General features: G+C 42.6%; 1 protein-coding gene across 1 annotated transcript in view; it reads right to left on the bottom strand.

Annotated features, from left to right (window-relative positions):
• Positions 1 to 17,791: 17,791 nt before the first annotated feature.
• Positions 17,792 to 22,819, bottom strand: part of LOC105695897 (growth arrest-specific protein 1) — a 30,763-nt gene continuing 25,735 nt past the window's right edge. Inside the window, exons 2-5 of the mRNA XM_012417904.1 lie at positions 21,453 to 21,720; positions 21,118 to 21,329; positions 20,603 to 20,889; positions 17,792 to 17,902 (exon numbers count right to left, since the gene is read on the bottom strand). Coding sequence (XP_012273327.1) covers positions 17,898 to 17,902; positions 20,603 to 20,889; positions 21,118 to 21,329; positions 21,453 to 21,716 — 768 coding nt within the window. The 5' untranslated portion in view covers positions 21,717 to 21,720 and the 3' untranslated portion in view covers positions 17,792 to 17,897. The remainder of the gene's footprint in view (positions 17,903 to 20,602; positions 20,890 to 21,117; positions 21,330 to 21,452; positions 21,721 to 22,819) is intronic.

The following is a 22,819-nucleotide window of genomic DNA, read 5'->3' as shown; positions in this document are numbered from 1 at the left end:
TATCGTTGATATTATTATATTATAATATGAACGATATTATATTATATTATATTATGATATGAACAAGTTTATATTAATCCTTGTTACTCACAGTAATCACTGCATTCCAACTTTGTGTCCGCTTCCGCTGCTTCCACTGCCCTCGCGCCCCCCGTCATTTTCTTAATTTTCGACGACATCTTATCGCGGCAAAATTTCAAGAGCAACTGGCGATCCGCCGGCCGGGCCGCAATCCCCGGCCGTGACTGACTCTGTGATTGGACGACGTCACCGGCCCAATCACGGTCCATTATCGGGCCGGTGACCACCTGACGTTTTCGTTTCTCCTATCAGAGTTATCATTACTTATATATCGATCGAAATATGAGAACTGACGCCATTTTGATTCTAGTCTAGTCCAAGTCAATAAATTCTTTGTCGAAATCCAAATTTTGAAAGTGTCAGGACAATTCTTACGTGATCACGAGTCACGTGTGAAAGTTTCGAACAGTTTGATGCAATATCCTTAAAAAAAAAGTGTCTTGTTCGAATCGACGGAATTGAGGGGGGTTTTCCTTCGCCTTAAGGGGATATACCACTTTGAAATTTTGAAAAAATCAAAAAAATGTTTACGCGTTTATTTTACGCGTTTATACTTTAAACGCATTTTTCTTAAAACTGCATTTTAAAAATCGGTGGGCACTCTAGCTCCGCCAATTTTCAATCAATCGTCTTGATTCTTTTTTTTATTGTATTCGCGATATGTTTATCTAGCGAAATACGTATGGTTTTTTTCAATGTATTGATATTCGCGTTATTTATGCAACATTAATTAACGAAATTTAAGGCAAAATACGTATCTTTCCTTTCAAATCGATGCCATTTTGTGAAAAATGCATATTTTTGAAAACGGCTACGTATTTCTTAACTTTTGGGCAACAGAAACTAATTCTTTTTCGTTCATTGATCTAGCTTAAACCTGGACTGAGTTATCGTGCCCACCGCGTGGGTCAAAGTGGTGGGAAAGACAAGAATTTTTGATTTCACTATAAGTACTGAGGTTATCAACAGGTTGTTGGAGGTTGCGCATTAAAATACACATCGGGACTCGGAACTTTCGGGTCGTTGAAATCGAGATGGATCGTTTCCTGAGTAACGCGGTAATCGGAGAGTTCGGATACTCGAAACTCAAACAGTGGAGCAAAGGGCCTCAGGGTCGGTGCTCGATTACCGTGTCCTGCGGGACAAGTCCCAGGGAACTGCCACTTTACCAAACCACCGGGACCTACCACGGTCCTCGGTAACAATTATTGCACGGGAAATATGATCCGGGCCGTACCGATGAAATTCCCGCCTTGCGTTACTCCCCTAGTAGCACAAAATATTTCTCCTATATTTTCTATATATTTAACAAATATCGTACATTTTGAAAATATTTACCAGACATCNTGCAGCCAATTAGGGCCCCAGAAAGCATGAATCCAGAGGATTTCTGGAGTTTTACTTCGCTTTCTTTATAATTATTGTACGAAAACGGCAGGGGGAGTATCCCATTTGGTACCGTCATTGTGTCCTGCAGATATGAGTTCCAAATGACGACTCATAAGCGACACCCTCATGACTCATTTCATGATCTTAATGAGGCAAACTTGATGCAAATTTTGCATTACTTTGTCTCTCTGGGGTGCTTCATTTTTGCGTAGGTCTTAACATGCTGTTATATCGTTTTGCTTGTTGCCTTGGGTGTAGTTATTTTAATGCACTGGTTATTATTGTGTAGGTATTCGTTTAAAACAAATGTTAGTTTATACAACGAGTTGTTCCCAAGATCGCGGTCACCGGGAAAATCCGGCATAGACTGAGTCTTGGCGAAACCTCGGCAATTATTGCCTGGGGTTATGTAAGTTCGGTACGTAGATGTACGGCAGCTGACGTGTTAATTACTCATGGTTGTTTTTTTTTTACTACTGGACTTTCGGACGTTATGACCACCTCTCGTTCGCAACTTCGGCGCGCACTGAGCCGAGTCATTTCGAAATGTTTAGGGCCTCTTTGAGACTCTAGTCGGTAATCGAGAGGGTAATATAGTCTATAAACGAGTTGCCATGTCCAGACCGCGGTCTCGGGATAGACTAAGAATTAAGTACGCTCGTTGCAGTCCTTCCTAGGATCTTATTAGCGGCCGGAGGAACCGGGACGTTAAGTTTCGATACGAACGTCTGTACTTCGATTGCAATTACATGTACGCGGCGACGTCTGATATGTCTTTAATCTCAACGGCGTTCTCTCTCGTCCGCCAGCTTTTTCTGGTCTCGGTAATTATGGCGGCTGTTCATAACTAGTCGCGGTTTATTCCGGCACTTGTACGCGTATTTTAGATAGATTGCTATTTATGTCGCCATTTCCTCGGGGATCTAACAAGCTGGAGAAGCGTTACGATGATATGAAAGGCGCCGTGAAATTTAATCAAGGTCGATCAATTAAAATTCATCTATACCCTTTTTGGTGGGAACGTCATTTTGAATACTTAAGTGGAAACATATTTGCATTTATATTTATGTTGAAATCTTTTACAGTCTATGTTGAGAATTATACGAACTGAAGCGTTCCGTATGTCATTTCGGTAAAGTAATGATAAAGAGATTGACGTAAAACTGTCGAAATCCCTTAAATTCATTATTCTAACGACTGTTTAGAACCAACGTCGCCATCTGTGACGTTTAGCTGCAGTTAAAGTTTTGCTTTAAACGCATCGGGCATCACTTGCCCTAGGAAGCAATCTTGTAATTAGTGTATTGTTTAACAGGGCACATTGCCAATATATTGTATGGCGTACGCATTATAACTCCATAGAGTGAATCACTTTCATTATTGTTTTGCGTCAATATACATACGCTGGCGCGTCCCGTTACCGGCATTTATATTTATGTTGAAATCTTTTACAGTCTATGTTAAGAATTATACGAACTGATGCGCTCCGTATGTCATTTCGGTAAAGTAATGATAAAAAGATCGACGTAAAACTGTCGAAATCCCTTAAATTCATTATTCTAACGACTGGTTAGAACCAACGTCGCCATCTGTGATGTTTAGCTGCAGTTAAATTTTTTGCTTTAAACGCATCGGGTATCACTTACTCCAGGAAACAATCATGTAATTGGTGTATTGTTTAACAGGGCACATTGCCAATATATTGTATGGCGTACGCATTATAACTCCATAGAGTGAATCACTTTCATTATTGTTGTGCGTCCCATAATTTTACCTAAAAGCATGAAAATTGACAACAGGGATTCATCGAGCAGCAACAGTTTCATGCTTCGGCAACTAGGAATTCTTGGTTACAGCGTGGATTACATTTAGGTTTCTAATCGCGATCAATGTTTGATTTCGGGAACAAGTCGAAACAATGAATTGTATTGTACCTAATTTCGTCACAGAGACGTCAAATTGATGGATGGACGAAAACAGCCTTTCAGCCTTCGGCGCAATTCGTGATTTCGAAACTTCTCTCAGAAAGGATTCTCTCACATTGTCAGTCGCTCGAAAGGAACTAGACGTTAAGGTGATTAAGAAACTCGGTAGAGTTTCGCGCCAAATATTATATATATAGAGGCGCGAAACTCAGACCTAGTCATTTTCTGCGATGTTCAGCCTGACGTGTCAAATTGGACAATGAATGTCGTTTTTTGAACCTCTTGAATGAGTAAAGTCAACTTTAACGAGGCCATCGAGGGTGGACGATTTTTCTGCATTTTTTAAGCTATGAACGAAACCGATTGGTTCATTTAATACAGAGATGTGCATTTTTTAATATTTCACTTCGCTTGGGTCGCTTAAATTTTTCCGTCGATATGAAAGTGGCGCCAAATAGGTCTCGTTTATGAAACTTTTCACCGAACTGGGTGTACCAAATCGTTCCAAACTCGACAATGTGAATATGGAAGCTATGAGAAACGTCCCGACTGAATTAAAATTTGAATTTCTTAAAAATTTGTTTATAGATATTTTTAAAGTTTGTTGTAAAAAAATGAAATTTCATGAGGGTCAAGACTTTCTTTATAGTCTCTACGTTTACGTTATAAAGTTTGAAACGATTCGGTACATCCAGCTCGTAGAAAAGTTTCATGAACGATTGACCTTTCGGATGCTCTTTCACATCCCCTTAACGAATGCAGAAATCTATGGGATCCCCGTCGCAATAGCATATCCTGTGATTTTTAAGGAATCCTCTTTTATGACCGCAATTACGACAACCCGTTGCTACTAACTAGGTTACCTCGAGCGAGCTGGACCGGTGTTCTAATTGCCGCCGATTACCTTAAAGCGATAAACGGACCACACACTGTATATTATCTTAATACAAAAATTGCCGACTACGCTTCCCATCTACCATGTTGTTTTTTCATTTCTTCCGTTTTTTGCAAATCGTACATAATCGTACATAGAGACCTATTAGATGGAGAGCCGAGCTCGGTACTGCTATTTTCCTGCGCATTCGACGTCGTAATTCCGACATCCTTTCGCGTACTCCTGGAAAATTTCGTCCCGAGTTCAGGATGAATCTTCATCATTCTCGATGATGCTAACTCTATGTTCCGCTCGGGATGTTTACCCTTGAATTATGATCGACCTTGGGTACTTCTTCGGAGGGGCTCTTCCCTTGCATGGGAACGAATCTTGATCAATGCACGTATAGTAAAAAAGAAAGACGGGTAATGATTGACAATAGCATTTTATATACTAAAAAGATAAATGTATGTCCTTGGAAAATATATTCTTGTGGTGGTTGTTATATTTCCTGGTGACCACTTAACTGTGGATTCTAAAACAAAAATGCAATTATATAGAGTGTTGGTTTAGGACATCTTTTGCTTCAAGGATTCTTTGGAACTCGTGGCCCACTTTACCTCTATTTCGATCTCAATTTACAGAATGAGAGAAACCGCCCTTCTGTTCTTGTTAATTAGGGGGTCATTATCCCTGGACCAAGACTCGGAAAAGAAAGGAAGTCAAGAGGGGCACAGAAGTTCGAGAACATATTGCATTTTTCGTGGGAACCGTTGCTGGCTGTTGATTTTAAAGTCTCCGTTTTTGTCGCTTTTACTATTGTTCGCTCCATTTTCCAGAGACTGCGGGAAATTACTGCGACATGCGGTATTAGTTCTTGTGAAACGCAATGTTTCCTTGAGGTAAAGTGAAATACGTCGAGGGGCGTGATCGACGTCGGTAAAAAAGGTTCTTCTAAAAATACCTACGTTCCCGACGTTCAATTTATATCGACAGCTGTGTCGAATTATATTGGGTATTGTACTAAATGGCACACTCCACCTGTCGATTTTTACAATAATTATAAAGAAATAGAAGTAAAAGTCCAGAAATCCCCAGGATTCATGGTTTCTGCGGCCCTAATTGACTGCAGTGGGACCCTGCGCCATCTATGATTTCCGTATCAACTAAATTTTCACTCCGAGGCCTCGTATTCTCATCGTTCTAGTATAGCAGCGCATAAGACACTTTTTTGCCTGTATACTCATGATTCTTACAAAATCTATTTCACTGGAACCAAGAACTTTCTTCAACGAAAAACATTTAGATTGCCGCAAGTAATTGAGTTCGCTTAGAAAGTACATTTTTTGCTCGGGCAAGCAGCATTGCTGGAATAGAAGATTACTCCCTACCAGCACAAAATATTTCTCCTATATTTTCTATATATTTAACGAATATCGTACATTTTGTAAATATTTACCAGACATTTGAAATATTTGCAAAACCTTTACTTTNATATATATACATAGAAAAACCCTTTCATGTCACCTAAAGGAGTGCAGCGAGCGAACCCGGCATCGCGGTCCTCTATTCTTCCTGGTATACCGACGGTGGTCGACATGGGGGGTCGGTAACGTCATTTTACAGTAATTTCGGCTTTCTTGTCGGCTCGCCATCAAGATTTCCCAACAACCGGAACGCCCGTCCTCGTAATACAGGTGGTTTCGATCAAATTCGCATTTCTACTGATGTGACTTTCTGCAGGTGCGACCGTGGAACGGATGACTCGGCGCATCTTGACGCATCTCGGCGCATCGGATGCGTCCACGGTCATCAGACTTGGATTTCAGCTAGATTTCCGAGAATTCTCTGCAAAACCCTTCGTCAAACTTTCTAGAACCCCTTTTCGGTAACAACGGTAAAATAGAATTAATGCCCGTTGTAATAATACCTATCGATTTGAAAAATATTTCCACACGCAGAAGAATAATATTGTAGTCATTACATATACTCGCGGGTAAAAGTATTGTTATAATCTTAACAACAATTATTGTAGATATAATTACAATTTTTTGTCCTTTTAACCATTGCGGCTGTAGCAGCAACTGCAGAATTCTTGTAAATAAATTGTAGTTATATTTGCATCTGGCAGGGTTACGCGTATAACATTGGAAAGTAAAAATTACACGCATGAAGACACGCGTAAAAATGACCATCACAGTTGTAAAATTTAAAAGCAAGAACTCTTTTGAAACCCGTAAAATATACCGTAGCACTAGAGTTTTTTTACAAGCGTGAACTGTTATTGTTCCTATTATGCGATTAAGACACAGCGCGAGAAACATTCGGGTCGTGACATTAATTGTGCCCATAATTATGAAAGTGGTCTAAGTCAAAATTAAAAAAAAAATGAGTTTATCAGTTATTTCACGCCATATTATTTCAAACGAAATTAATTCAATGTAATTTCGGAACAAAAAATATATGACTTAGACCACTTTCATAATTATGGGCACATATTAGTTGCGCAGTCCTGCGAACTGTCAGATTCATTGTGATTTCGGTAGCCGCATCATTCGGTCCTCTTCGAAATTCGGTTTTCGTTCTAACTTAAGATAGAGTTTTACTTTTTCAATTCACAATCGAAGAGGAGTGAATACATTCGTGCAATGGGGTAAGAGAGGCAGAGTAAACAAGTAACAAATTGGCAGTCGGTAGGCATTCATTGATCATCAAATCGAGATTAACGGACTCGCCGATCCCTCTCAATTTCTGGTCGGAATGACTCGGTGCCCGAGAAACTTTTAAAACGCTAAACTACCCTTTTTATGGACTATAAGGAACGTTTCGGCTCGTGTTCGACACGCAGCTCCAGGACCAGCCGAAATAACGGCACGATTAGTGGCTACCGGATGTCGTTGCGACGACGTAAACCCAGATAAGTGTCTTTACCTGGATGTCGGCTCCAAGAGGAACCAGGTAGCTCGTCCGTATAATCTCGTTACACGAGCTGAGGAAATCATTTCGGGTTTGGAAGGCGTGGATGCCGTCCTTGGAATGGTACCTGTATAAAATGACGTGGAAACTTGAATTCAATGACGAAGTTTAGTCGTGTAGTGATCGCTCTAGTTCTTGCACGGAAAAAAAAATAATGGTTAGGAAAACCACAATTGTGATAATTGTAACCCTATTGCAAGACAACTTACGGTACAGCCTTGGAGGGAGGTTGCACGAACCAGCTTAACATAGTAAAAAGAACATAGGGTTACTTCACGATTTAGTCAATGTAACTACAAGGAACGAGTTGTTCCAACATTGCGCATAGATGGGAATATCCATTAAAAAACTTACCGTCGACATAAAAAATTCAATTATTATGATTACGAACGCTATACTTATGTTTCGGTCAGGGTTCTTATAGATTTTTGCCTCGAGGAGTAAATGTATCATTTGATGCTCAAATATGTGGTTTCTCGACGATCACTTTCCTTTTCTTTCTTCTTCGGGAAGGGGCAGAGTCATTGTATTGTAAACAAGGGATGGGAACGGGTCTTATATGCACACGAGCAGTCTACATCGCCTGCGAGAAGTTTTGCCACCTGGCAGCGCTGTCGAAACTAATGGGGCCAAATCATTGTTTCTGCAATCACATAGGCAAGTTTAGAATAACCTTGGAACGTGTATAACCTTACCATAATACGTGGTTACAGCTCCCAGATAAACCTTCCATGTTCCTGTGCGTATTGTAACCTCTTCATATAGTTAAGGTGAAGTGAAACCCCCTTCAAATCAGTCGATTCGAATACAACCCTTTTTTTTAAGGGTATTAGACCAAACTGTCCGAAACTTTGACACGTCACTCCTGATCATCTAAGAATTGTCCTGACACATTGAAAATTTGGATTTTTTTTTTATTTTTTAACTCGGCTCAGACCAGAACCGAAATGGCGTCGAGCTCTCATATTTCGATCGATATACAATTATCGAAGGCTCTGATATGAGAATCGAAAGGGTCAGGACAATTTTACGACAATTTAGAACACTCTTGTAATCGATAAACTCGCATTTGACCGGGATAAAGGCAAAAAAAGTGTTGTATGCGCTTCTATGCCAAAACGATGGTAATATGAGGTCTCGGAGTGAAAATTTAATTGATCTGGAACTCACAGATGGCGCAGGGGGTCCCTCCGCAGTCAATTAGGGCCCCAGAAAGCATGAATCCGGAGGATGTCTGGAGTTTTACTTCGATTTCTTTGTAATTATTGTACGAAAACAACAGGTGGAATATGCCATTTGGTACAATACCCAATATAATTCGACCCAGCTGTCAATATAAAAACAAACGTCGGCAACGTAGGCATTTAGAAAAATCTTCTTTATCGACGTCGATCAAGTTCCTCGACGTGTTTCACTTCACCTTAATGTTACCATCCTAAATGGTGATCACTCCTGCACCTTTTAAGCTCAGCACCATGGATACAGTACCTATTCGCAAGGTTACACTTACCATTACATGTGGTAAATTTCCCCATTTATATGGTTTCATTTCCCATAATATTTTAACCATGTCCCTACAGTAATTATAACCAAATGATCTTTTTCTATGTGATGTCTGAATCCGGCCGCTAATCTGTAATGAGGAAAATATTTGTTCTTTGTATATTGCTCCGTTTAATTTATCAAGACACGTTGGGAAGAACCGGTCCTATTTTAATCCCGAGATTTACTTTCAGGTGAGGAGCGCGGAACGAAAAAGAGAGTTCATTGGTATAGGAAGATGGAACTAAAAATCTGAAATTTGATGAAAATCGAGGAGCTTGAGTTTGAACGGCTTCCTTCCTGGTTGAAGTAATTTTGAACCAATTTCCTTCAGGAAGAGCTTCGCATCCCTGGACGACCAGAAGAGGCGGGTGCAATTAACGCTTATGACCATCCGCGTTAGAGTCTTAGAAACGATGCCGGAGAGCCGTCCCAGACCCCACGCAGTCCAAGATATTGGAATAGTAATGTTAAGTACATTTGTGAAACGATTCCCCAACAATCTGTCTACCTGTTTGCTGGAAGCTGGACGTAGTATTCGTTTACCAAACGTCTAATGAATTCAATTCTAACACTTAATTAGTAATCTAAGTATATAACGCATTGGTTTGTTTATGCTCCAGTTTTTGTTGGAGCTGCGAGGATTGTATGGAGCGGTTCCGCTCCGAGCTCATCGGAAAGAAGAGGTCTTTAAGGTGAAGTGAAACACGTCGAGGAACTTGGTCGACGTCGATAAAGAAGATTTTTCTAAATGCCTACGTTGCCGACGTTCGTTTCTATATCGACAGCTGGATCGAATTATATTGGGTATTGTACCAAATGGCATACTCCACCTGTCGTTTTCGTATAGTAATTATAAAGAAATAGAAGTAAAACTCCAGAAATCCTCTGGATTCATGCTTTCTGGAGCCCTAATTTACTGCAGAGGGACCCCCTGCGCCATCTGTGATTTCCAGGTCAATTAAATCTTCACTCCGAGACCTCGTATTACCATCGTTTTGGCATAGAATCGCATACAACACTTTTTTTGCCTTTATCCCGTTCAAATGCGAGTTTATCGATTACCGGAGTGTTCTAAATTGTCATACAATTGTTGGGAGACTTTCGTTTCTCATATTAGAGTCTTCGATAATTGCATATGGATCGAAATATGAGACGTCGACACCATTTTGGTTCTGGTCTAGGCTAAGTTGAAAAGCGCGCCGGGTTTTAATGAATTTTGACTGCTGTTAAAATCATCCTCGGTATATTTGTCCCGGCATCATATAATTAGTTATTTCAAGCCTAGTTATTTATGTGTAACATTGGAATATGCTGTACAAAATGAATAGTCACCCCGCTTGCCTAATTTGTGCCATTATTTTTGTTTCCTCTCGACAAGTATCATTTTCCCAGGTACAATATTCGTTGAAGACGATCAAATGCTTCTGGATGGCTGTTACTGTATGGGCCCATGTACATTTGAAAAGGCGATAAATCTAATTACATATAAAAATAAACGATCATTACTATTTTCACAATTGACAACATCTAGACGGTGCCAACGAATCGGACTATTGGTCGGAGTTCCAAGATAGTGGAAAAAGTAGCGGGAAAGTTAAATCGTCGTAACTTTTCTTTTGACACATGCACATAAGTAACGGGGCGTTGTTAGTCGAAGCTGGTATACCCTAGATGCAACTTTAGACGAATTCGGACACGGCCTAAGGTGCCGAATATACTTTGACGAAAAGAACGATTAACGCCAATCGCATGCGCATAAGTAACGGGGCGTTAGTACGGAGCTAGTATATTCTAGATGCAACTTTAGACGAATTCGGACACGGCCTAAGGTACCGAATATACTCGGATGAAGAAAACGATTAACGCCAATCGCATGCACATAAGTAACGGGGCGTTAGTACGGAGCTGGTATACCCTAGATGCAACTTTAGACGAATTCGGACACGGCCTAAGGTACCGAATATACTCGGACGAAGAAAACGATTAACGCCAATCGCATGCACATAAGTAATGGGGCGTTAGTACGGAGCTGGTATACCCTAGATGCAACTTTAGACAAATTCGGACACGGCCTAAGATACCGAACATACTCGGACGAAGAAAACGATTAACGCCAATCGCATGCGCATAAGTAACGAGGCGTTAGTACAGAGCTGGTATACCCTAGATGCAACTTTAGACGAATTCGGACACGGCCTAAGGTACCGAATATACTCAGAGGAAGAAAACGATTAACGCCAATCCAGGCCAGTCAATCTCGAGAAGTCCGTGCCAGTTCCGCTTCGTCAGACGTCGCGAACATCCCTAAACATCGGTGGCCATCGCAGGACGCCGCGGACGTCTCGGGACGTCGCTGGCCTCGGCGAGGGCGCTCAGAGCTCTAGCCGACGTCAAGGTGGGTGGTCCAGCACAGGGCCCTCGGGCCTCCGTCCTCTCCCTCGTTCGTCTCTCTCGCTCTCATCCCTTTCTCTCGCTTCCCTCCATCCCTGCTTCTGGTCCCGCCCTCTCGCTCTCTCCGTCTCGCGGTGCCCGGTTCCCTCTTCGTCTTCCCCATGTGCACCTCTCTTTCCTTCGCTACGTGTGTGGCCAACACCAGCCTCTTCCTCTCGCTCCCTCCCATCTCTGCTGCCTTCTCCGGTCGTACCTCGCAGTCTCTTCCGTGCCTCTCTGGACCAACGCAACGAGAGAGCGATACCTTTGCGCAACGCTCTCAAAACGCTCCTCCACCGTATCTTTTCGAACCGATGGTCGGAAACGTTGAGGGATAACTATGGACCCCCTCCTTCCTTGGTGTTTTCAAAGCGCAGATTCGTGGACCCTCGTAAAAGTCCCGTGTTCCAGAGAAAGGAGGAATATTTTCCAGACTAATTCCCTTTTCTCTTTGACGATGACATTGTCGAGAGATCCATTTTTCAACGTGCAGCAAGGGAATTGTTTAATTCTGACCTTAAGGTCTTCACCGTGAGGTTCCTCTATAACCGAATCGGGACACGACTCGCGCGTTGTAATTGTTACGTCCTATATATTTCCCACCGAATGACGGCACAAAATATTTGTCCTATATTTTCTATATATTTAACGAATATCGTACATTTTGTAAATATTTACCAGACATTTGTAATATTTGCAAAACGTTTACTTTAGAATATTATCCCTACAATATTTATATCGTATTAGCTCCATGTGTTTTTATAATATTTTTCTACCAGACATACAAAACATTTCGTTTCATTTTAATACAAGTATTTTTTAAATATTACCTGCCGAATACATTATACACGTTTTAAAAATATTTAAAATCAAATNTGTTTTGCAAATATTTCAAATGTCTGCTAAATATTTACAAAATGTACGATATTCGTTAAACATATAGAAAATATAGGACAAATATTTTTAGCGAAATTTCGGATCGCGTAGTGATAATAGCTGAAGTGCAGTAACCTGTGAGTTATACTGCCCGTTCCGAAAGATGGAAAGTGCCCGGGTGCACGAGGACACTTACCGGGAGGAGGACGTTCACAGGGAGGAAGACAAACCACGGAAGCGACACCGATCTGCATCCAGCAGCCGGTCAAGCGGTAGCTCAGATATCGCAATGTTGTCCGAAGCCATTTCAGGTATCGTAGCGGCAGGCTCGAAGCGGTCGAATCATTATCTGAATGAAAAGCATTTGCCGGAATTTGACCCGAGTAAGCTAGTGGTTACCAAGTGGTTGGAAATAGTGGAAACGGGCGCGATCCTTTATGATTGGGACGAAAGAACGAAGCTCTATCTAGCCGTCTGCAAATTGCGGGGTAATGCAAGGGTGTGGTACGATCGGATGATCGCGGGGTCGCAGCTTTCTTGGACGGCATTTGCAGTCGCGTTAACCAGGCTGTTTCCGGTAGACATTGACTTCGGGACGCTTCTCGCGGAAGCTGTAGAATACAAGAGCACGCCCGGTCAGGACCTTCAAACGTATTGCTTCAGGAAGGTGGGAAAACTAACCAAATTGCCACTTGGCCTAACAGAAGATAAGCTTGTTTCATATGTAGCGCTTGGGATCCACGATGAGGGCATTCGTCCTACTGCCATGGCGGCGCTCCATAATCTATTGCGGACCTAAATCGATGCCTCAGCGTCTTCACCGCGCAAAGTTCGGTAGGCAAGGGTGCAAAGCGCGTAATCACGCGAGACGCAAAGATCGAGAAGATTAGAGATTCGCGCGGAAAGGTGACGACGTGTCATGGATGCGGTAAGCCTGGACAGTTTAAGGCAAACCGTCCGGAAGTTAAGGAATGAGAAACCATGGTTAAGGAACGAGAAACCCAAGGAAACGCGAACGGCCCACCGACCGATGAGCGCGCAGGAGTGAAATTCCAAAGGACCATTGGTAGTTGGACTACCAGATGGCCGGGTGCGGTGCTGTTGGAGGTCTCGAGGCGGCAAGGATGACACGAGCGACGTCACAGGGTGGAGTCGTCGTTGGCCGAGTCAGGGAAGCTCTAGCTCGGGTCTGATGACGCAGACCGGGTGGTACGGGACCCATGGCGTAGGCCGGTACCTTGAAAAAACCGGTGTTGGTCAAGTCACGAGGTGCTCCAGCTCTATGCTGGCGGCGCGGACCGGGATTGTGGCGGATACTGGTGCCATGCGAGAACGGTTTGGTCGAGTCTACGAAACGCTCTAGCTTGGTCCTTGTGGCGTGGGCCAAATGTTAAGGGGTCTCGCGGAGTAGACCGGAGCCACGGGAAGGCCGCAAGTCGGAGGGATTTGAGCGTAGACCGATGGCAAGGAGGCACGGGTTAGAGACCACCGGCAAGGCTGACGCCAAACTGCCGTCGAGTTGGATCGCTTCTAGCCGAGAGAGCCTCTGGTCAGGTGCTCGTGCTGCAGGTGGCGTCCAGTAAGGCCGTTGACCGGGGTCCGGGCCAGCTGGGCAAGACGAGAGGATGGCTGAAATTGCGGACATTCTCACGATCTAAACCATCAGCTGACTGGACCAATTCATTATCTTCCTCAACCTAATCCCAGGCACCGCTCTGGTAATGTCGGCAACGCGAACCGTGTTCGCTGATGGACCTGATCACTTCATCGCGAGGTCGACATGTGCCGGGTTGTGAACACTACCGTTCCAGATTCCAAGGATCCCACGTCAATGCTAATGCCATCGAATGTTATAAAGTTGTTCCGGGTGGACATGAGAGGTGGAGATAAATTGTGCCGAGGACGACACACGGGTCACGTAGGCCGAATGAAGGCGCATTCCCTTCCCTCTGGACCAAGTCACCCCATCCAATTTTTGAGAAGACGTAAACAACGCAAGGGCGAGGAAGACCCACCCCTTGCGCGGCGACGTAGAACCAGAGCTCGAAGGGACAAGGAATCGGGGCATTCGATAAACGGACTTCTTAGAGACGTGTCGCGTCCATCGTTGTTTCCTTCGCTAGACATCCATACATTTCGTTACGATAAAGGTTGAATTCTCCTGACATCAACTTTCAAGGGATTCTCACTTTAAAATCTTCCCTACAAAATGTACGATATTCGTTAAATATATAGATAATATATGAAGAATATTTTGTGCTACTAGGGTATATAGCCCGAAATCCTACCGAGTTTCCTGATTTCCCTAGTCGAGGGACTGTTTCTTCTCTCTAAAAAGAACGAATCTTCGCTGCAGCTCCAATTTGGCACACATAAGATCTGCCACAGATAATTGTAAAGGAAATATTCACAAAGGGACAAAGGCAACAAGGATCGGAGGTCCATGGGCGGCCCTATTCCAGGGATCACGGGCAAGAAGACGTGATCATTGCCTAAACAGCTGATACGGCTAAACCAAAACTGTCCCTAGGAGCAGTGGACAGAAAGGACCCTCAGTCTTGGACCACAGAATCGAGGACTTATTCGGAATACTCTAGTTTTGGGACATACACGCATATTTGTCTTATGATAAGCCATCATCCCAGGCTGCGAGATATACGAAATATAGGAGAATTGTCAATAGTAAATATACCTTCTACAATTGTAAACTTTAACCGTGGTGTTCGCTAGAGACCCTACGTAACTTCCAATGAAATCGAAACGCGTTTAAGAATTTTCGGCCGTAATCGACGTTTCCCAAAAGAGCGAACGAACGGTCCCGAGCGAGCCTATCGCCCAAACCGAAACTGGACCAGGGTGTTCCGGTTGATACCAGGCACGCGATATTCAAGCCCCAGCGAGAGAGACCGACGTGTGTGGCCGAAGAAGCACACGGTGGATCCGTAAGGTTGGCCCGTAACAACAGCTGATGCTCAATAGAAGCCCGCAGAGGAACCGCGAGCGAGGGACGGAGAGAGAAGGACCAAGGGCCCTAAGGAGGGAGGGATGGAGAGAAGGAGAGAGGGAGTCCTTTCCTAGTCACATCGCGGCCGTTCCGCGCGCTTCTTTGCCTCTCTTATTTTCTTACCCTCGGTCAGCCCGCCGCGCCGTCTCGACGGTGCAGGTCATTTTATTTATATTATACGCCGAGTACTCGGAGCGTTCGCCTTTTAGGTCCACTTTCGCTCGGAAGTCCTGGTCGACATCGGTACGGCCGAAAAATGCGGCTACGTTACCGTTACTGCGGTTTCGAAAGGAACGACTCGCCGTGATGGACATCCCGACTGGATTTCCTACGGATAAGACGCGAAGCGGTCCTCCTTGTTAATCTCGTGGTCACGGGTTAAACATATTTCATTATTGTAAACGACATCGGTTTAATGCCGTTCTGGCGGAAACGAAAAGATGAAAACTAAAAAATAGCGTTGATGGTAAAATTCATTGTTTTGGGTGCCTTCTTGAATGCACCTTTGATAAGCCAATTATCGTTGTTGATAAAATTCATTGTTTTGTGTTCTTTCTTGAATACACCTTTGATGAGCTCGATTATCGTTGTTGATAAAATTCATTGTTTTGGGTGCTTTCTTGAATACACCTTTGATAAGCTCGATTATCGTTGTTGATAAAATTCATTGTTTCGGGTGCTTTCTTGAATGCACCTTTGATAAGCTAATTATCGTTGTTGATAAAATTCATTGTTTTGGGTGCTTTCTTGAATACACCTTTGATAAGCTCGATTATCCTGCCATAGGAGTCGTTTTGTCCTCGCTGATCTACTTGTTTCAAGGAGTACCAGCATTGACGCACTTGAGAGACATTTCTAAATATCCATTACCGTGCTTCAGAGAGTTATTGAAAGCAGTACCCTGACACGTTACTCTGGGTAAAGGGGGAAATAAAGGGTTATCCACCCGGATACACGTTGAAATTCCTAATAATGCTACCTATGGGGTGGCAACCGCCAGCAAACGAGAATAAAATGATTTAGTACTCAAGGCGTTTGTCCTTGCGATGCGCTTTCATTCAGAAGTACCTCTCAGTACCCTGGTGCACTTGAAGCATGTAACTTAATTAACGTTACTACAAATTCGAAACCCTTATATGAAAACCTTTTAAGGTTTAAGGTAAGGTACAATATAGGTAATTTTTCTTATTAAAATATGAAACGAAATGCGATTCCATTTTCGCGTGAAATTCACAGGGACACATCGTTGAATGTGTCCGGTATATTGAAAGTAGGGTTGAGGGTAATTTTATTGTATCTTTCTGGTAATCGCAATATACCGACTTAGGATTACTAGAAAAGCTCGTTTTTTGTGTAGTTTTAAAATTCATGATTTATAGTCATTTTTTCGGTATTTTCACCCATTAAGTGAATAATTACCAGGGATTGGTAGATCCGAATGAACGATCGCACGTAATTTGAATCATTCAATTAATGATAACGAGGCTCGTCTTTATCCATTTCGAAATATTGCAACAAATACCCCGTATAAATTGTTACTCTCTTTGTTTCTCCAGGCAGAGTGTAAATCCACATCCAAAAGTAGCTTACAGATTATTAAATGATACGTTTCATAACGTGGCTTTAAGATGTTACGGAGTTGATCGTTTTATTTTAGCCAAATTCCCTCGAAAAGTATTCGATTAAACGTTTTTCGAAATTTGACCCTGTCTTCCTGTATTTCTCTTCGTACATCAAGCAGAAACATGATAAATCGGTCTCTTTAGTTTGAGCTATACGGTTCGTAAGGTACTACCTCCAGCCCAGGGCGAATAAAATTATTTCCCGGTTTGACAAGAATTGATTTTTATTTAAATTACAACAATCACACGTCATCGATTCGTGGGAAGTTGCTTGTACCAATGGTCTATTATGACAAACGTGGAGGCACGATGTGATGGCCCGCAAGCTTTGTGTGGTAAATGTCACGATGCCATGCCCACGTGTAGTCGCCCTTCTCTCTTAGAGAGAAGGTCGACCTTCCGAACAAGATTAATGATCATCGAAAGATCGGCCACAACCGAAGTACATGATCTTTCATAATAATCGCAATACCTATCCCTCTTGTGTGCGTAAATTACCGCACCGAATCTCTCGAACTAGCATCCATGACCCGATTAAAAATTGAATATAAAACGTGGAATGTGCGCAAGAGTTTCGTTCAACCACAGGGCAAAGCTAGAATTTTGCAATTTTGATCCTTCGTAGATTTCGAAATCGATATATCCCAAGGAACCATAATTTGTTCGGCAATTCCGAACCCATCACCCCCCGATGTCGGGGTCTCTCGTCTATTTACACCCTCGTTAACAACTATTTATTCGCTCGCGGAAGAAAAAACCGATCAGATATATATATATAAGATACTCTATGAATCATAAATTAATTCGAATTATCCCTATGTATAGCTATGATACACTTAATGTACAGCTCAGTCCGGTTCCCAGAGGAACAGACGCCCAGGATTGGTCCAGGAGAAGGCCTCGCCTCCTGGTGGCGAGTTCCTCTCCGATGTTGTGCTCCTTGGCTCGCGCGTCTCCTTCGTCCTTTCCCGAGCCAAGTCGCGCCAACTGGTAGATTCTTATTCTCCTGTCGATCGGGGTCTTTGGTTGTACACATGCGGAATACTGTTTCTGGATCTAGGCAGCTAACGTAGCTCGTCAGTCTGAAACATTTGGCAGAAAGGAAACTGAGAGCGCGCATTAAGTTGTACACATGCGGAATACTGTTTCTGGATCTAGGCAGCTAACGTAGCTCGTCAGTCTGAAACATTTGGCAGAAAGGAAACTGAGAGCGCGCATTAGGATCGAGTCCTGCAAGCTAGCCTTTATGGGCTTTGGGAATGTTCAGCTACCGGAGGCTGCAGGAGAAGTACCAGGCTCTGGATCATTAAACCGGCTTCTTCGAGGCGAAAGAGCCACCCAGAGGGCTTAGAGCCGAGGATTCGACTTGGAACCGAACGATCCGATTCATTTCACGAAGCCCTGCAGCCACCGGAAGCTCTATAGTCATTCTTTCACAGATCTGAGATACTTTGAAATTTTAAGGGGCTGTACCACAGGGAACGTCCGAAAACGTCACACATGTTTCACAATTTTTTCCTCGAAAAGTACTGCATATAATGGCACAAACTTTTTCCCCATGATAGGTCTAATGTAGGAGAATATAGGACAATTTTTCTTTGTTGTAAAAAACACATATTTATTTATTTATTATTACAAACGTAGAGTGGTAGAAAAAATTGTTTGCACCTCGCGCAGGTGATTTCTCAAAAACAGCCGAACTGATCGAGTTCAAATTTTAGCACTATATTTGGCAAACACATGGCTATCGCCTGTACCTCAATCGTGGTAAAGTTTTAATTTTAATTCATACTTTTGCCTTAAAAATGTGGATTTTTTTGACGTTCACCGTGGAATAGCCCCTTAAGGATCCGTCTTCTTGGATAGCAAGGAAAAATGTTAGTATCTGAGACCCTGAAGTACAATATTAGTAGATAAAAATAATAGTTTTCGCATTGTTTGCAAACGTCGCATTTATTCGAATATCAAAATTGCAGACATCTTCGCGAATCCCCTCCAGAAATTAAGGGGATCTGATAACGTCATCTAAGGGCTCGAATGTTCATGAAACTTTTCTTAGAACCAGGTGTACTGAATTATTTCAAACATTAGAATGTTAATATGGAGACTATGAGGAAGGTCCTGACAGCCATGAAATTTCATATTTTATAGACAATTTAAAAAATGTCTATAAATAAAATTTTAAAAAATTTTAAAAAAGACCTTATAGCCCTTACAGCCTCCACATTCACATTGTGAAGTTCGATATAATTAGGTACACCCAGTTCGGACAAAAGTTTTATAAATAAGACCTCTTTCACGTCACTTTCACATCGCCTTAAGGTGAAGTGAAACACGTCGAGGAACTTGATCGACGTCGGTGAAGAAGATTTTTCTAAATACCTACGTTGCTGACGTTCGTTTTCATATAGCTATATTCAATTATATTGAATATTCAACTAAGTGGCATACTCCACCTGTCGTTTTTGTGCAATAATTATAAAGTAATCGAAGTACAACTTCAGATATCACTTGGATTCATGGTTTCTTATGCCCTGATTGACTATAGAGTGCCACCCTGTGCCATCTGTGATTTTAGGGTCAACTAAAGTTTTTCTTCGAGGCCTCGCGTTACCTTCGTTTTAGCACAGAAGCGCATAAGACACATTTTTTTCCTTTATCCCGTTCAAATGCGAGTTTCTCGATTACTAGAGTGTTTTAAATTGTTGTGCAATTGTCCTGACAACTTCGTTTCTCATATCAGAGTCTTTCATACTTGTATATCGATCGAAATATGAAAACTGACGCCATTTTGGTTCTAGTCTAGTCCAAGTCAAAAAATTCTTTGTCGAAATCCAAATTTTGAAAGTGTCAGGACAATTCTTACGTGATCATAAGTCATGTGTGAAAGTTTCGAACAGTTCGATCTAATATCCTTAAAAAAAAGGGGTCTTATTCGAATCGACGGATTTAAGGGGGGTTCACTTCACCTTAACACCGTCGTGTCATTAAATTTTCAGGAGGGAAAATGCAGGTTTTTTATGTAAATTGAAATTCCGCGTTTGTGTCCCTGCGATTACAAATAGAAGATTGTATTCGAGGTAGTACAATGAATTTTATCTTATTGGGAGCCGCGACTTTCTTCCGGATTGGACGAAGAAGTTAGGAGTCTCTCTACCGACCCTCGAAGTCCGAAGGCTTCCAAAAATGCGCGTAATTATTAGGTAGCCATTGAGGAGAAAGAGAGAAGACGAGAGCAAAGGACGTTGGTAACGGCGCGAGGCAGGTGTTCTACCGGAAGGGACGAATTAGAGGAAAAAAGCCACGAGGGACGAAAATAAAAGCAGAAAGTCCGCTGACGGACGGATCGCCCGAGAAAGGAGTAAAAAGTCGCCATTGCTGCACGGTACGCTTGAAAGAAACCAGAACCGACGGTGCCCATCAGACTATTTTCGTCCCTCGGGGCCCGAAATTTTCGCTCGGGTGTATTCTTCATCTGTGGATAGGACGCTTGCGATTCGTTGAATGGGCCGTATTTCACGAAGGTCCCCAGTTCGTCAAAAAGCTGCGCTAACGAGCGAATAACTTGCCGTCGAGTGGTTCGAGACACTTCCTTTTTAATTAGATCCTACTAAACTATTCCTTATCGAAATGATATTTTTAAATAGTGTCATTAATTCGGACCGTACTTTCCCCTGTAAAGCGACAACGATTGGTCTCGTTCTTTCTCTAGGAAAGTTATTAGATTCAGGATATAGGTACTGATCTTGAACAACAACTGTTTCTTCTAGGGGAAAGCGATAGATCTTTCCTAATTATTTTCTTCCTAGAGTTCGGGGTGGAGATTGGATTTTAGAGGTTGTGGAAAGTCGCTCCAAGTCTTGTTAACGACTATATTTACCTTGTGTGGTAAGTAGAAGCAGAAAAATGGCAAGGACCAGGGTCGTCCTATTGACGAGAACCTGAATTCCGTGACCACGTACGTCCGTCCTCAAGATCTCGTTGGTCCTAGTGTCGCCTATGACCTTCTTCACCTCGTGGTACTCGTTGTGAGTCTTGCCGGAGCACAACCGGTTCATGTTGCGGTGAATCCCCTTGCAGTCGTACTCTTCTGCACCGTCGCAGATGCAGGTGTTCAGCTTAGCCGCCTTTTCTTGACGCCGCAGGATATTGATCGAGTTACGACACCTAGAAGAGACCGTCGATATCAACCTCCGGGTATCAATTGGTTACGAATGCTTATATATAGGCGTTGTATTCCTGATTGCCAAAGAATTGCAATTGCGGCCCACTGAAACGAACTGTTGTAGCGACCACAGCTAGAAGATGACATACCGACGATTTGCAGCAACCACGAAACAAATGATTCACGTAATTTATTTTCATAAGCAGGCTCCAGCGACTTCTGTTACCTACCTAGGGGTACACTTTTTCCCGTGGAACATGCTCCTGCAGAACTCGTTATAATACGCCAGGGCAGTGGAACACAGGGCATCGGCGTTGCAGATCCAAGTGGCGACTCTGCAGGAGACTCGCGTCTTGTTCATCATCAACGTCACCGACGGCCTGCAGACTTCCACCCTCTGCTTCGATTGTAGACATAAGAAGTCATTGCGAGCGCAGTTACACTGGAAGAAGGATTTTACTCGTAGACTCTTCTTGATTACCCAACTTCATGGCAAGACATGTATAAATTTTTATTATTTTTCATCTACTTTTCACTTTCTATTTTGTAGACCATCAATACCTACGGTCATCAGTTCCTTGCCCTCGTCCGAACTGGTCAAGGCGACCAGGGCGTCCTGACAGAACTGAGGGCATTCGGAGATGTTCCCCTGGAGAACGGAGTTGCACCCTGAAAGGTATTGTTCTAGGGCAGTTCCGCAACCCTTTCGAAAGGCGCACCTCCATTTGGCTTCGTCGCAGAGCATCGTGCCAGTTGTACACATTGTGCAAATCGTCGACAGTACCATGATGGCCAGGACGATGTCCGTGCTCCTTGCTCCGGGAGACATCCTCCTGGAAGAAACGACGATTTTGTGCTTTAGTGACGCTTCGTTGAAACGGATTACTGGTGTCTACACGGGAAACTTTTTCCACGGTAGGATAATTTCTGTTACACCTTGCGGTCGTGCAGGACCGGACATTTACTTTGACAACGATACACTTCGCATCCAATGTACATTCAATACACTTTCTCTGTAACCGCAAGGGGAGTTTGGCCTTAAGTGCGGACGAAAGCCGAGAGTTGAACGGTTTCCTTGGGAGAATACAGATGGTATTCTCTAAAAAAGATATCTGAAAGATGATGTCTTTTTCGTTCCTTAATAAATTTTGTAGTGCATGCGTTGACTGCTCAAACGGATGTTAAAGTACAAGTCCTCTTCGGACGTGGTAAGAAGCAATTTAAGGCAGTCGTACCGTGTGACGACTATTTTTTCGCCTCTTTTGTGAATTTTGGAACTTTTGCAATATATTTATTAACATTTATACAGTCACTCAGAATTTTTTCAATTAAAAATATATATTGGAATTTTTACAGTTTTGTCTTTTTTTTCGACTTTTTAAAATTGCTAAAAAAAAACTATGACAGATATCGCAATTATCCTAATTCGAGCGATAACTATAAGTATTCCGAACATCCCATATAAATTTGAGCAAAATCGATTCAGGAGTTTTTGAGGAATCGTGTCAGCCAATTTAAAAATTGCAGTTTTTAAATACCCGCCGCTCGAACGCCAAGCCGAAACTAACCTAACCGTTCCTGTAGCGTCTCGTTTAATATAGAAAGGGATTTCCAATGAGTTTAGTATCTCCTCTAGGCGAATATGAGTCAGAAAGGTCTTAGGTAGCAGCCGAATTCATTGAATTCATGGAATTCATCATAACGAAGGCTCCGGTGCTCCACTCCTCTTCGAATACCTTCTCCGTTTTACGTCTTTAACTACCCACCGACTTCGAATATTAAAAATCCTTTATTCTACGTATTCTAGACATATTAAAAAGGCAATTTATCAAGTACAAATTTTTGAATTTTTCAAATGCAATTTTTCAATTTTTCAAACCTATCACACGAGACGACCGCCTTAATCGTGCTTATTTCTCTTGAATGTATAAG

The sequence above is a fragment of the Orussus abietinus genome, unplaced genomic scaffold (genome assembly GCF_000612105.2).
Source record: "Orussus abietinus isolate OABI.00-Male unplaced genomic scaffold, Oabi_2.0 scaffold406, whole genome shotgun sequence".
Classification (NCBI taxonomy): Eukaryota; Metazoa; Arthropoda; class Insecta; order Hymenoptera; family Orussidae; genus Orussus; species Orussus abietinus.
This window is presented reverse-complemented; position numbering and strand designations above follow the sequence as displayed.